This window comes from Chlorocebus sabaeus, chromosome 22, assembly GCF_047675955.1.
Source record: "Chlorocebus sabaeus isolate Y175 chromosome 22, mChlSab1.0.hap1, whole genome shotgun sequence".
Lineage (NCBI taxonomy): Eukaryota > Metazoa > Chordata > Mammalia > Primates > Cercopithecidae > Chlorocebus > Chlorocebus sabaeus.
In genome coordinates, this window is record NC_132925.1 from 81,386,817 (window position 1) to 81,403,232 (window position 16,416).

At 42.1% G+C, this 16,416-nt stretch overlaps 1 protein-coding gene across 13 annotated transcripts in view; it reads right to left on the reverse strand.

The window, feature by feature from the left end:
* Positions 1-16,416, reverse strand: part of PXK (PX domain containing serine/threonine kinase like) — a 96,717-nt gene that overhangs the window by 35,029 nt on the left and 45,272 nt on the right. For all 13 annotated transcript variants that reach the window (XM_007984779.3, XM_007984778.3, XM_038003728.2 and 10 more), the window contains exons 4-7: positions 9,907-10,093; positions 2,057-2,134; positions 1,498-1,571; positions 874-948 (exon numbers count right to left, since the gene is read on the reverse strand). In XM_007984779.3, the coding sequence (XP_007982970.1) occupies positions 874-948; positions 1,498-1,571; positions 2,057-2,134; positions 9,907-10,093 (414 nt within the window). The remainder of the gene's footprint in view (positions 1-873; positions 949-1,497; positions 1,572-2,056; positions 2,135-9,906; positions 10,094-16,416) is intronic.

Genomic DNA, 16,416 nt, shown 5'->3' on the forward strand with positions numbered 1-16,416 from the left:
CCACCGCACTCCAGCCTGGGTGACAGAGAGAGACTCCATCTTGAAAAAAAAAAAAAAGAAAGAAATTTAGAACTAGCTCCTGACAGCCTGTGTCACACAACCAATCAAGCTCTAAGACCAAAGTGTCTTTTGGCTTCACATTGCACCTCATTAATAGCTTGGTTTTGCTAGCTTGACAAGACATTATATGGCCAAAAACAAACTTGTCAAACCAAGTGCACAAGTCAGCGTAATTGTGTTCAGTTCGCTAGTGATTCATTCCAGGGAACTACATCTTCATGCAGACAAGATAAAGAATGTCAATGTTAACTCAATTTCCTGGCCAGATTAGTCTTTGCTGAAGACATTCTGCACATATTTTGAAATATATCAATGTGGTTCTTTGCACTGAAGGCCCTGGATTAGAGCTGTGTAATAGCATAAATTATACTGTGTATTCCTAAAGGTCAACTGGTTAGCCTGTGAGGGTAGCAACTCAGATAGAAAAATGGCGATTTTGCCTTTTCTTCACCCAGCTTATCTAAATCCTTATTAGTTCTGTTTTCTCAGGCTAGGAAGAGTATCTTTCAGTTCCACTGATACAAACACCTTCACCAAGAATGAGGCTGGGAGAAGTGGCTGCTTCCCTACTCTGATCTTTGTTTAAAATACAGAGTCTATGTTTAAATTACTACGTTTCATGGGTTGTGTAGATGTCACGAATGCCATTTCAAATGGCCTATGATCTATGAGATTAGCCCTATACAATTTCAGACTGAACTGAAATCCACTGTATTTCCCCATTCTCTTTTCCAGCTCTTCTGTCCATGTTCACCCAGAAAAAATACTGTGACTCTGTCATCAGCACTGAGAATACTAGAAAGACATACTCACCAGACAGGAAGGCAGAAGTTTGATCAGACACTGAAAATCTTTATCTGACAAATACTTGTCTGGGCCAAGGTCAGCCTGAAAACATGAAAAGGAATATCAGGGTACTGCTTGGTCACCAAAAGAAAAATTCCTTGTCTTTCCCTTTAATTTTATTATCCAAAATATGACTGGAAACCAAAGATGAAAACCACAATAAGTCTGACTGCCTCAAGACCTTTCTGGAAAAGCAGTGTGTAAAAAATACCAGACTTAACTGTCATCTTATCTAATACCATTAACCAAATGTATCACTAAAACTCTCAAAGTCAAAGAGATAAAGTAATGACACAAGTCGTTTTTTTTTTGGAGTAAACTCCAAAACTGTAAACCCTAAAGAGATTCCAGAATCATTTTAAACTGTTCCTATTTCTTTCCAAATGTTTACTAGTTGACCAAATATAATAGAATTTATATAACCAAATGCACAGGAAAACGATTTAAAATGACTTTTCTTTGAAAAGGACCAAGGAAGCCTTTACATCATCACTTAAGAGCACAGTACAATTTTATAATTCCCTTGTCAAATCTGCTTTCATTAACCCATCTAAAGTCACTGAACGAGACTGAAGCAAAAAGCTAGCTTACCCAGCTTAACACTAGCCGTTCCTTTGGCTGATTTTTAATCTTCATCAAGAAATATTTCTTCCTTATTCTCCAACCTGCCATAAAAGCAAAAACGTGCTTAGAGCTGCACACTTTTTGCAACAATTGATGTTTCACTGACTAAGTAATCAAGAAAAATTAAGTTTGGCAATATTATTCGCAGTTACATAGGCACAAGTAAAAGAACCATTTAATAACATTGACATAGCAAAGGCTATACTTAAAAAGAAACGGTAAATGAAGAAAAATTTCACGGAAATGGCAGGAAAATAGCACTTCAGTTTAGATTTAGTGAAAAAAATAGATGAAGAAGGAATGGTGTTTCTGAAAGCTATTACCATCCAAATCCTTTGATGAGGCTTTAACCAAGGTTCATTAAGTATTAAAGGTTAACAGCTGTATCCTCAAGCAGTTGGGATGCAAAAAGAAAAAGAAGTCACCTGCATTTAAGCATGTTCTTGGGATACGCATCAGAAAGCATGACTAAGGATCCAGTTCTGTGATCTGTCTTTTTAACAGAATGAGCGTGCCAATGTCTCACCTATGTCTTTCAAAGGTTCCACCACCTCCCACTTTGGTTCTGATCGGAAGAACATGGAAACCTGTTGTAAGGCAATCTCTGCAAAGACATTTTAGAAACCCATTAGTCAGACATATCAGGAAAGGGCCATATGCTGAAGATGTTATTCTTGTAAGTGAAATCCTTATAGTCTATAACCTTTTTAAAAAACGTAATTACCAATAAATAAATAAAATAAACACAAACTAAATGCAATGTGGGATTCTAGATTGGACCCTGGAATAGAAAAAGTACATTAGCAGAAAAACTGGTAAAATCTGAATAAAGCCCATAGTTAATAGTAACATTACTAATATTCACTTCTAGTTTTGATAAATGTGCCATGGTTGTATAGAATATTAACATTAGGAGAAACTGGATGAGAAGTAGATGGCAATTTTCTATACTATCACTGCAACTTCTTTTGTTTAGTTTTGTTTGTTTTTTGAGATAGGGTCTCACTCTGTTGCCCAGGCTGGAACGCAGTGGCACAGTCACGGCTCACTGCAACCTTAACCTCCTGGGTTCAAGTGATCCTCCCACCTCAGCCTCCCGAATAGCTGGGACTACAAGCATGGGCCATCACGCCTGGCTAAACTGTTTTTTTTTTTTTGAGGCGGAGTTTCACTCTTGTTGCCCAGGCTGGAGTGCAATGGTGAGATCTCGGCTCACCGCAACCTCCACCTCCTGGGTTCAAGCAATTCTCCTGCCTCAGCCTCCCGAGTAGTTAAGATTATAGGCATGCGCCACCATGCCGGGCTAATTTTGTATTTTTAGTAGAGATGCGGGTTTCTCCATGTTGGTCAGGCTGGTCTCGAACTCCCGATCTCAGGTGATGGCCCGCCTCAGCCTCTCAAAGTGCTAGGATTACGGGTGTAAGCCACCACGCCTGTCCGAGGCCTGGCTAATTTCTGGTATGTGGGTTATTTTTGTTTTGTTTTGTTTTTTAGTGACAAGGTATTTGCCATCTCACCCAGGCCGGTCTCAAACTCTCGGCTCAAGAAAGCCACCCATCTCGACCTCCCAAAGTACTGGGAATACAAGCATGAATCACTGCACCAGCCCACTGCAATTTCTATGTAAATCTAAAATTATTCTAAAATGTAAAGTTTATTTTAAAAATTATTAATGTGAAAATGTATATTTTTCAAAACTGGAAAATCTAAGATATGTAATCTAGCTGGTCTAAGCCAAGAATTCAATGTATGCACCAGACCACAGCCCAAGCCCAAAACTCAAAACATGTTCTAAAGTCAGCTGAGAACAGTATTTAATGTTGCTCCAAGTACTATTTATCCCATCTGGAATTATAGCTTTCATCAACAAAAAAGTGATTAGCCTTAAATATATACTAGAAACAAAAGCCAGCGTACAGCAACAACATGGTTCTATTGTGGAAAGTCACCGAGTGCCTGTTTACTGGGGAAAAAAAAAAATCCATCCTCTTTTTGTGTTCATTTATCATGAAAATGTTTCCCCCTTTTAAGAAGACAATGAGAAAGGAAGTTCTTTAAAATTCACTGCATTAAGAAATTATCAAAATTTACATTTCCTGTAAAAAGCAACATCTGTAATTTGCCATTTCCTCTCATTGCAGTGAGTGAATGAAGCCACTCCAGATCCTTGAAAGCAAACAGCAATCCTCCAAATGCACTGTGGAATTTCACTTCTGCCTAGCATTAATTACATTCCAGGCAGACTGGTGAGGCATGAGGGATTCAGTAGAAATGCTCTCCATATGTCAAAATGACCTTGTTTGGAATTCACATGTCAAGAGCTTGGCAAACAATATCATTTGGATATGTTTTATAGTACATTTTGAGTTAAGAGATCAGGGAAAAAAACAATTTACTAGCTATTTGTTTACTGACTCAATATGTAAAGTGTCAATAGCATCAACTCAGAAGAAAACATGTGATGACCAAATACAAAACTGGCTCCATTCACATTTGTTCTAACTACCCCAGTGTGACAAACCATCTGGAAGATCTGGGTGCAGCAGAAACACACAGACTTTCATTATCAACACTGGGACTTTGTACCTCTTCTATAATTCATGTTAATATAAAGTGTTTTTAGTATTTCCAAAGTAACTCGAACATAAAGAAACTTAAAAGGAAATTAAGTGAAAATCATTCACATCAACTTTGAGAAGGAGCATGAAAAATAATTCTCTAATGTGTACAATGTCATTCTAAAAGACTGACAGTGACACGGAATTCCCCACATAATCATTATTCAGCAATATCTACTGTATGCTACTATGTGCTATACATTGTTTTAGGAATAGGGGAAATAGCTGTGAACAGATGGAACACACTGGATTTCTTACTGATAAACTGAGGACTGTGAAATAGCCTTTTTCACTTAGGGGTTAGGGAATTGGAGAAAGGACAATTTCTTCCCACTGAACTGTGATTTACTGTCAAATAAACTGCATGACTATCATGTGCCAAATAATAATCCCCTCCTTCCCCAGACTCGGGCAACACACTTCAATTCTAAACATCTACTCCTTTGCTTAGAAGCCTTTACTGGTTCCCCACTTCCTTGCCAAATCAAGACCAAACTTATAAACCTAGTGTTCAACCAACCTCTGGCTTTAACCTACCTTTCTGGCTTTATCTCCCACAGTGTGTGGGATCTCTCTGCACACTGAGATTTGCCTACCATGGCCCCTAAACACTGGCCTGTCCCCATTCCCTCAGCATTTTCCATCTGGCCCAGACTCAGCCCAGATGTTCTGCTCCATTAGCCAGGACTCTCTCTCTCCCTCCCTCTTTCTTTCCTCTGTACACTCTCAGTGCTCTCTGTGTCCCTCTCTTACGGGGTTACCCTGTGAATGTCCTCTATTAGGACTACTCTATTCCACCTAGACTGTATGCTGTGGTTGGAAGGGTATATCTGGGTAAAGCCAGGATATATCTTCTCAAGCTGCTCTGCCCAGAGCACTGGCCACTGCCTCTCAGCCAGGGTACCTTCTACTCACCCCTCAAGTCTCAGTGTAGGAATGACCTCTTCTGGGAAGCCTTCCTTCATCTTTAGGTGTGGATCATCCGTGCCCCCGCCCCCTTCCCCAAGGTGCTCCCTAACATTTACTCTGCCACAGCCATCATCTGTCAATCTCCCGGTGTAACTGTCATGCAGTAGGAAGTGGGGGAATTATTCTTTCCTCCTTGCTGTATACATAGCACCTGGCACACAGTAGATACTCAGTAAGTATCTGATGAAGCAGGAACCAAGGGTTCAATCATGTTCAGCAGATGTGGAAACTCTCTCCCATTAGAACATGAAATCCATGAGAAGGAAGGCATCTGCTCTCTAGTTCTGACACAGGAACTGACTGACACGTGTGGAAAAACTGCATGCTCAGAAAGTGCTGATAAACAAACTGGAGACAGGAAATGGAGAACACAGCCTTCAAGTCCATCCTGTGCTTCCTACAGAGCTCAGTTGTACCAGGCACCCCCACTGTGAGCAGGGAACAAACACTGACTCCTCTAGGACTGGAGCTGGGGATCAGACCCCCAGTCCACTATAGCAGGTTGCACTGCAGAAAGGCCTGCAACCTCACCAAATACCCCGCTGTTGTTCTAAATATAGTCCTCTTTCCCCCCTCTCTCCCTTTTTATATCCTGAGTCTACTACTGTCCTACATTTTCAAGGGATTCCTGGGGCTTTAGGCCTAAAAGGTAACTTCAGCACTCCCTGGTCCATTCCCTGTTCCCCAGCCTCTTGTTTTATAGGTCAAGATGTGGGCCCACAGAGAGGAAATGCTGCTAATGACAAAGCTGGGACCAGGATACAGGCCTCTTGATTTCTGGTCCAAATGACTTTTGCATGGACATTAAAACCCCCTTACTCCAAGAGGTTATGAGGACTGAGGTGGGAAGATGGCTACAGTGCAGTGAGGCTTTTAAATGATAGAAGTACCTTGTTAAAAAGATGAATATTGTAGGCTGGGCGCAGTGGCTCATGCCTGTAACCCCAGCGCTTTGGGAGGCCGAGGTGGGCAGATCACAAGGTCAGGAGTTCGAGACCAGCCTGGCCAACATGGTGAAACCCCATCTCTACTAAAAATACAAAAAATTAGCTGGGTATCGTAGCAAGTGCCTGTAATCCCAGCTACTCGGGAGGCTGAGGCGGGAGAATCACTTGAACTGGGAGGCTGAGGTTGCAGTGAACCGAGACTGTGCCACAGCACTCCAGCCTGGCCAACAGAGTGAGACTCTGTCTCAAAAAAAAAAAAAAAAAAAAATTGTAAGGGAGATATATGTGTGAGACAAACATCTCATGACCAGGAGATATCTGTTTTCCCTGTACAACAGCTGACTGTCAATTAGACTTTCTAATTCAAATGAACACCTCACAACTCCCTCACAGAAGAACAAGGGCCTACATTTCCTTTCTGAGGATTGGCTCTTCTGGAGAAAACCTGGAAAAGAAAGAAAGTCCCAGCAGTCCCAGGCTGGGGACCCAGGTAAGAGAGGAGGAAGCTGCCAATGTCCTGAGAGCTCCTGGTTAACCATCCTCTGGGAGTAGAATGCCATCACAGTCCCCCTCTAACAAGGCACCCTCACCCTCTGTCAGAGCAAGGACCAGGAAAAGTGCTCTGCTGATTCTGGCCACCACTTGAACACAGAACTCAAATCCTGCTGAAATGAAGCTGGGTGGTGACTGCAGACCATGTGGAAAATGAGAAGAAGTGGAGACATTATCCATATTAAAAGGGAAAAGTGGGCCAGGCACAGTGGCTGATGCCTGTAATCCCAGCACTTTGGGAGGCTGAGGAGGGCAGATTGTTTGAGCTTAAGAGTATGAGACCAGCCTAGTCAACATAGCAAAACCCCCTCTCTACAAACAATTTAAAAATTAGCTGGGCATGGTGGTGTGCACTTGTAATCCCAGCTACTCAGGAGGCTGGGGTGCAAGGATCACTTGAACCCAGAAGGTAATGGGTGCACAGAGCTGGGATAGCACCACTGCACTCCAGCCTGGGTAACAGAGTGAGACCCTTGCTCAAAAAACAAACAAGGGGAAAGTGGCCCTGCTTAGAGAAGTGCCACAAGGTGAGAGGCATGCAGGGGATGCTTCGTGGGCCATGCTGTGAATCTCAGGAATGGTCCAGTCAAGCTGGCATAGAGGTGGTGGCCTATGTTTCCTTTTCCTGAGGTGGCTGGTGCGTCAGCCTCGAGGCTAGACAAACTCTGAAATTTCATTCAAAGGGGGATATAAACCAATGTCTCTCTGAAAACAGCATCCATCACCTATTGTTTCATTCCACGATTATGCCCTCTGAACAGCGGCCAGCACAGGTTTTGGCAGGAGTTTCTGATGGTCTTTTTATACCCCTGCCCACATCTGCTTTGGACTCCTGATCCTCTACCATGCTGGAGGCCTGGGGGTGGGAAGGGGGAGTGGAGATCAAAGACAATAACAGCATGTGGGGCAGGTATAGAAAAAAGCAGAGAATCGACAACTGTCAGAATAGACAACCTTCTAGGAGCCACAAAGCATTTTAACTTAAAACACTCAGACCAGACTAAAGTCACACAAATGTGCAATCCTGGCTAGGGCCCTCCCTCTCTGGGGGCCTTAGTTGAACTCATTTATGAAAAGAGAGGGTTAGACATGATACATCTGCTCCAAGATCCCTTTTAGTTCTGACCCCATGGGACTCGATGCACTTCTGGTGCCAGCTCCCTGAGAGCAAGGAACACATTTATTTGTGCCTGCATCCCCAACACCCAGCACACATCACATTTGTTGAACAAATGGCATCATTATACATACACTACACCTTCATGCTTGCCCTCAGAAGAACATTAGCAGGCACTCGCAGGGAATGAGGGAGATAAACCACTGAGTGGGCCTGGGTTAGGGCTGATTTGACAAGTCAGTCCAGATGGCCTGCTGTCTGACAATTTTGGGAGCAATCAAGGTGAAACATTGAGAAATGAAAGCCACAAAAGATGCTACTTTGACAGAATTCAAGCTGTCCCTAGAGCCCCAGTCCTATCTGTGCTATCTTTTCTCTTCCCTGAACAAAAAAACAAGTGGAGGCAAGAATGGAATCCTTGTAACAATTCAGTGCTCCATTTGGTAACTTACAGTAAGTGTGAGTTTGAAATAAACTTTTCTTCTCTTGGTTACACTCTAGAAAGGCATCTTCCTTAGCCCTGCACAGCACTTCAGTTAGGAAATGGCAGGTACATCCTAGCGCAAGGCTTCTCACGGTTTAATGTGCATGCAAATCACCTGGGGACCTTGTTAAAATCAGATCCTGATTCAGGAAGTCTGGGATGAGGATTGAATTCTGCACCTTCGACAAGCCCCCAGTGATGTCAATGCTGCTGATCAGAGAACCACACTGTGAGTCACAAGCCTCAAGGGCTGTGGTTTTCAAACTTGGCTCCATATTGGAATCACTTGGGAAGCTTCACAGACTACAAGCTCCACCCACAGAGACTCTGATTTAATCAGCATGCACGCAGCCTGGGCATGAGAAATTTTTTTAATGCTCCCCAGGTGATTCTACTGTGGAGAAAAACTTGGTGCCTGCCAAGTAGACATCTGTTTCCCTCTCTGAAACAGGGCTATTTTGGTGAATGAATGGGTATGAATAAATAAATAAAAGTGAAATAGGAATAAAAGTGCCTCTCTCTAATTACTTCAAAAGCAATGTTTTAAGGACTCAAATATCTGATATGGTGTATTCTCTTAGCAAGTAAATTAACAATATCCATAGTTCCACTCAGGAAGTCACTAAAGCATGGTTTCTCTGTAATAAATCAGGTGAAACAACGGTTTCTATTGTTCTTTTCAAAGTGACAGCAGAATGTATTAAATATTTAGTTTCTCATTCTGCTGACATCAGGATTAGGTTATTGATGCCAGCTTTGAGTGTAATCGGTACTGGAAGAGAAGCCCTTTCAACCACAGTGCCTTAGTGGCTGCCCTGATCCAGGAAAGATCTGGAAGAGAATGACCTCCTATGCTTTGCACTGAGTGGGTCTCAGGGAGCAAATAGGAAGACACAGAAAGGACCTTCTGACTGTGTTTAAAGTAAATTCCCAGAAAAAACAGAAACACACAACATATTGTAAATACAAAAACAGAGCCAAATACTAATCAAATTAAGATTATTGTATGTACAAGGTGTTGATTAGAGGTCAAAAGTAATATAAAAAATTACTATACACGTTCCTGTGGATTAATTATTATTATTATTATTATTTTTTAAGACGGAGTCTTGCTCTGTTGCCTAGGCTAGAGTGCAGTGGCACTATCTCAGCTCACTGCAACCTCCGCCTCCCGGGTTCAAGCGATTATCCTGCCTCAGCCTCCCGAGTAGCTAGGATTACAGGCATGTGCCACCATGCCTGGCTAATTTTTGTATTTTTAGTAGAGACAGGGTTTCACCATGTTGGCCAGGCTGGTCTCGAACTCCTGACCTCAGGCACTCCACCTGCCTTGCCCTCTCAAAGTGCTGGGATTACAGGCGTGAGCCATCGCGTCTGGCCTATTGTAGAGTACTCACTCTCTGTTCTGTCAGGGAAGACAACAAAGGCAAGAGTATAAGCACACATACAATAATTTATCTTCCATATTTTTCTGTGCAGACTTTACAAACATTTTGAAAGTAAATTATTTTCTTCTTACACATCTACAGTAAACTACAATCAAGAAAATCTTAGTAAATTCATAATACACTATAACAGATGTACATATATCCCCATTTTGAGAAAGCGTTTCTCCCACATATGTTATCTCCAGCAAGGGACAATGCCTCTTTAGCCATGTGACCACAGCTCACAGATTCCTTTGCTTACCAGTGTAGTTTGCAGAATAGTTGTTTGGATCTAAAAACTTCTTAACCAGCTCACAATTAGACAAGATATGATTTGTGGTGATCACGTTGAGATAGTTCTGAAGACCTTTCTGCCTCTCAGCTATGAATTCACGATCCATGTTACCAATCAATTTTTTGGGAGGAAGAGGCAGACTTAAGCCTGCAATCTTAAAAAAAAAAAAAAAAAAAAAAGTTACACTCATGTCATCCACAAATAAGAATCAATACAAAAATCTTGACCTATCATATTTCATTAAACCTAAGACAATGTAGATTTTAGATGCATCCTAATTTCAGTGATACAAAAATTGTGAAAAACTGCATTTAGAATTGATAAAATACTGTATTAAGCATAGTTATTTTATTTTTGAGATGGAGTCTCACTCTGTCGCCCAGGTTGGAGTGCAGTGGTGCCGTCTTGGCTCACTGAAACCTCCACCTCCTGGCTTCAAGAGATTCTCCTGCCTCCGCCTCCTGAGTAGCTGGGACTACAGGCATGCGACACCATGCCCAGATAATTTTTGTATTTTTAGGAGAGATGGGGTTTCACTGTGTTGGCCAGGCTGATCTCAAACTCTTGACCTCAAGTGATCCACCAGCTTCGGCCTCCAAAAGTGCTGGGATTACAGGTATGAGCCACCACACCTGGCCAAGCATAGTAATTTTAAAACTTTATTTTTTAATGTGCTTTTATTTTTACTAAAGTTATATAAAAACATAATTTCAAGAGTAACTCACTTTCTTAAATTATAACTGGCAGTCCCATGACACCCCTCACTCCTGCTACCAGGTGACAGAGCCATTCTCTGCTCCCCTAAGACAGCCACATTCGAGCCTCTCAGCTGATCTTTTGACAATGGGGAATGCTCATACTGTCATGGCTTGAGTTTTCATTTTTAGGCATTATCTGTAGATTTCCCATTATGGAAGATGAGAATTAAGTTCTCTTTCACAATCCTGACCTCATCTCACACATCCTGTCCCTAATCCTCCTGACATCATTATAATTTTATTTGGTACAATATTAATGTTTACCTTAAGTACATAATATTCACAACTGAGCTAGAGCCATGCTTACTTTTCCTTTACAGCAACGTGTAGTCTTTTTCGGTTTTTTATTCAACTTGAAAGTCTCCATCCAAGCCTTCTTTCAACACACTCAGATACACAGCTGTGTCAGTTTTATCTTTTGAAGAGTATCTTCCAGAGTCCAACAATCCGCTCCAAGCAGGACTGGCGTTCCCTACACTGCTGCAAAGCTGGCATCCGGGGACCTCCTTTCATCCTCATCCTACAGATGCTTTTGCCTTTGTCGTACTAAACCCCATTTTGTATCCCCTACCTTCGTTTTTTGTACATAATTCCCTTGTTTTTGGCAGAGTGTACCCTCTGTTGGCTTTTTTTTTTTTTTTGGAGTCGGAGTCTCGCTCTATGGCGCAGGCTGGAGTGCAGTGGCGCGATTTTGGCTCACTGCAAACTCTGCCTCCCGGGTTCACGCCATTCTCCTGCCTCAGCCTCCCAAGTAGCTGGGACTACAGGCGCCCACCATAACGCCCGGCTAATTTTTTTGTATCTTTAGTAGAGATGGGGTTTCACTGTGTTAGTCAGGATGGTCTCAATCTCCTGACCTCGTGATCCGCCCGCCTCGGCCTCCCAAAGTGCTGGGATTACAGGCGTGAGCCACCGCGCCAAGCTCTCTGTTGGCTTTAAAAAGGAGAACAAGAGATACATTTTTTTGAAACCTTGCATATATAAGGATGTCTTTATCCTTCCCTTATACTTGATTTATAGCTAGTGTTGATGTGGAATTTTAAGTTGGGAATACGTTTTCTTCAGAGTTTTACTTTTATTTATTTATTTATTTACTTACTTTGAGACGGAGATTCCCTCTGTCGCCCAGGCTGGAGTGCAGTGACGCGATCTTAGCTCACTGCAATCTCTGCCTCCTGGGTTCAAGCGGTTCTCCTGCCTCAGCCTCCAAGCAGCTGGGATTATAGGCATGTGCCACCGCACCCAGCTAATTTTTGTATTTTTAGTTGAGATGGGGTTTTACCATATTGGCCAGGCTGGTCTCAAACTCCTGACATCAGGTGATCTGCCTGCCTTGGCCTCTCAAAGTATTGGGATTACAGGCGTGAGCCACTGCGCCCAGCCTTTCTTCAGAATTTTAAATAAATATTTGGGTGTCTTCTAGTTTATAGTGCTGCTGTTAAAGGTTCAAGCATATTGATGCCTTTTTTTTTTTTTTTTTTTTTAAGAGATAGGGTCTTGCTTTGCACCCAGGCTGGAGTGTGGTGGCGTGATCACAGCCCACTGTCACCTCAGATTCCTGAGCTCAAGAGATCCTGTCACCCCAGCCTTACAAGTAGCTGGGACTACAGCTGCACACCACCACACACAGCTAGTCATAATGATTCTTGATCCATTTTTTGTTGCTATTTTCCCAGAAGCTTTCAGGATCTTCTCTATGACCTCAGTTTGTGACTTTCATGTGTCTGTTTTCATCCCTCATGCTGAGCAGTCAGTCCTTTCAAACTAAAAACTAATCTCCTTAAGTTCTTTGGCATTTTATTGTATTGTTAGGTCATTATTTCTTCCCCTCCATGCCTTCTGCTTTCTTTTACTGAAACTCCTAGTTTTTCAATGTTGGACTTCCTGGACTGCTTCTGTAATTTTATCTTTTTAATTTTCTGCTCTCTTTTCTGTTTTGTTTTGTTTTTGAGACAGGTTCTCACCCTGTCACCCAGGCCAGAGTGCAGTGGCATGGTCACCACTCACTATAGCCTCAACCTCCTGAGCTTAAGCAATCCTATCACCTCAGCCTCTACAGGTGGTGCACACCTGTAGCTGGCACTACAGATGTGCACCACCATGCCCAACTAATTTTTGTATTTCGCTTTTCTTTTTTTTAAAGAGCATTTCTTTTATCTTTCAGCCCTTCTAAATAGTTGTCTACTGTTATTTTGTATTTGTATGTACTCTTTTCTATTCTTTTTCTTCCTTAATAGCACCCTGAATGTAATACCATTTCTTATCTCTCTGAGAAGACAAAAGATAATCTTTCTCAAGTGTCTAAAGCATTCTTCTCACTGCATACCTTCTGCTTCCTGATGATTCCTTTTTTTTTTCCTATTTGTTTTGGTCACTTTGTGTTAAAAGTCTTTCTTGGTGGGAGTCAGGTAGGAACAGGAACTGGGATTTAAGGGCCACACTTCAGAGGTATCCCAGGTCTCCTTTTTGCCAGAATTATGGGACGATAATGTTGTGGGATGTGAGCAGTGAAATTTAGAAAAAGCAGAGAGTCCTACAAAACATATCCACAGGAGGACAATGAAAGAGTAACTTACACCAAGCAGGTGAAACTCTAACGCTTCAGAAACAGATGAGGAAGAACGTGGCAAATTTTTACCAATGGTAAATATTGAACATTGAGAAAAAGTAAACTAGTTCTTAGGTATAAAAATAAAGGGCTACCAGAAGCAATGGCTCACGCCTGTAACTCCAGCACTATGGGAGGCTGAGGTGGGTGGATCGCCTGAGGTCAGGAGTTCAAACCCAGCCTGGGCAACATGGTGAAACTCCATCTCTACTAAACATACAAAAATTAGGCAAGCATGGTAGTGGGCGCCTGTAATCCCAGCTACTCAGGAGGCTGAGGCAGGAGAATCGCTTGAACCCAGGAGGTGGAGGCTGCAGTGAGCCAAGCTTGCACCACTGCACTCCAGCCTGGGTGACGGAGCAAGACTGTCTCAAATAGTAATAATAATAATAAAGAGCTACCAAAATATATAAGCTAATATCTGATCAGACTAGTTATGTCTACATAATCCTTAAAAAAATGAAGTCTGGCAGGGTGTGGTGGCTCATGCCTGTAATCCCAGCACTCTGGGAGGCTGAGGCAGGCGGATCACCTGAGGTCGGGAGTTTGAGACCAGCCTGATCAACATGGAGAAACTCCGTCTCTACTAAAAATACAAAAAATTAGCTGAGCGTGGTGGTGCATGCCTGTAATCCCAGCTACTCGGGAGGCTGAGGCAGGAGAATCGCTTGAACCCGGGAGGCAGAGGTTGCGATGAGCCGAGATCACACCACTGCACTCCAGCCTGGGCAACAACAAAAAAAAAAAAAGTAAGAAAAACGAAGTCCAAATCCAATGAAAACATTTAAATAGGAAACAAAAATGAGTCCTGTAGGAGTCTGGTGACCCTTGGTTATCAGCCCATATTCAAGAGTGGAGCATCAAAAGTTGACTGGAACCTCTGGGTGAGTGTCCTGGGGTTTATCTACTGTGGGCTTTATTTTACCAGATGACCCTACACAGCTGTTTTACTGGACAAACCTTTAGTTCTTTCCTCTTAGGCTGGACAGATTTCCCTAAAATAATCTTCTAATCTCCTGCCTGAAAAGTCTGAAGCCTGACTGCCAGAATTCTGGCAGTTGAGACGAAGAAGGAAGCTAGGGAGAGAGTGGGGTCTTCATGTATATTCGGTACATGTTTTCAAATATGCCTGCATTCGCCAGCCTAAAGACTGTTTGACCCTCTCCAGAAAATAAACTTACGTCTTTTTGCTAGAGGGAGGAGGGCAGGAATAATTTTCACGGACATGGGAGATTTGGGGATGTGACTGCTTCTTAAACAGACTTGCAACTGCTTGACCTTCACCCCACTCTGGGGACAGCACCTGGTACTGCCAATACTGGAACCTTCCAGGAGTTCTGTGATGTAAATTGAGACCCAATGAGATTATCTGCTTCCCATCTCTGAATTCTGCCTTCCTACATCTGCTTAATCAGTTAGCTCTCACCCACTGGATTTTCAGCTTAAAGTGTTTTATTGTGTTTTTTTCTTCTCCTGTTCTGTTTGTCCTTGAAAGGGTATGTTTGTGTATATAAACAATCCACTGTTATTCTAGACTGGTTTGGGGAGGGAGAAAAAGTAAATACAGGTACTCAATCTACTATCATTTTCCACATTATTTAAAATGTTTAGTCTTTTCTTTCTTTTCTTTTTTTTTCTTTAGAGAGAGATAGGGTCTCACTATGTACTTGAACTCCTGGTTGCAAGTAATCCTCCCACCTCAGCCTGCCTCTCAAGTAGCTGGGACTGTGAGTTTATTTTTTAAACATAAAATGCAAAGCATGAGATAGGCATTTTAATTTAATGAGCAAAGTCACTTTCAAAGAGTAGTGCTATTCTAGACTTGTGCTTATATTAGAGCAGTCCAGTGGCATGTGTATTGATTGAGGGTAAGGTCTAAAGAGAAGGGCATCTTGAATTCAGAAAAGGATATAACCTAAACCATTAAATTGGGCAAACCTAACTGAGATTGTTCCATTCTGTATTTTTCAAACAACATTGATGCAGCCAAATGAAGACCCTGAACTTGACACTGGAGAAGATGAAAAGGTTGGCGGATAATTCTAAATTCCCAATTTCTCAAACATAATTATGAAAATATATCAGAGCATATACAGAGTAAAATTTCTATCACAGCATAATTCATTTCCAAATAAGATAATCAAATTTCACGTCATCTGCCTCATTTATACAGTTAGGCTTTATCTAATAGTGGTTTTTTCTTTAGCTGAATAAAATGCATACGTATGAAGAAAGTACATAACCCAGCTATTGCACATCCAAGCCAATCACTTAATTTTTTGGTTCAAGGGCATAAAGAATTAAAGGAAGGGTAGGCCGGGCACAGTGGCTCATGCCTGTAATCCCAGCACTTTGGGAGGCTGAGGCGAGTGGATTACCTGAGGTCAGGAGTTAGATACCAGCCTAACCAACATAGCAAAACCCCATCTCTACTAAAAATACAAAAACTAGTCAGGTATGGTGGTGCACGACTGTAATTTCAGCAGCTCCTTAGGAGGCTGAGGCACAAGAATTGCTTGAACCCAGGAGGCAGAGGTTGCAGTGAGCCATGATGGCGCCACCGCACTCCAGCCTGGGTAATGGAGTGAGACTCTGTCTCCAAAAAATAAATAAATAAATAAAGGGTAATATATTACCTAAAACACAACTGATATATCTTTCCTGAAACTATTTTATGAAGTTGCAGAATATCATCTTATTTATGTGTGTGTAAGCTAAGTTAGCACTTAATGTTGTCTATAGGGTCTTACAGACTGGGACTTTAAGCAAAATGAATAACAAGACTAATTTTACCATAGGCTAATTAATTAATTGTATTTATTTTATTTTATTTTTTGAGACAGAGTTTCGCTCTTGTCACCCATGCTGGAGTGCAATGGCACAATCTCGGCTCACTGCAACATCCGCCTCCTGGGTTCAAGCAATTCTCCTGCCTCAGCCTCCCGAGTAACTGGGATTACAGGTGCCTGCCACCAAACCCAGCTAATTTTTGTATTTTTAGTAGAGGTGGGGTTTTACCATGTTGAGCAGGCTGGTCTCAAACTCCTGTTTATGTTTCCAGTTTAGGGTCTCAGGTAGCCGGAGTCCATCCCATGTCAGGGTGCACTCACA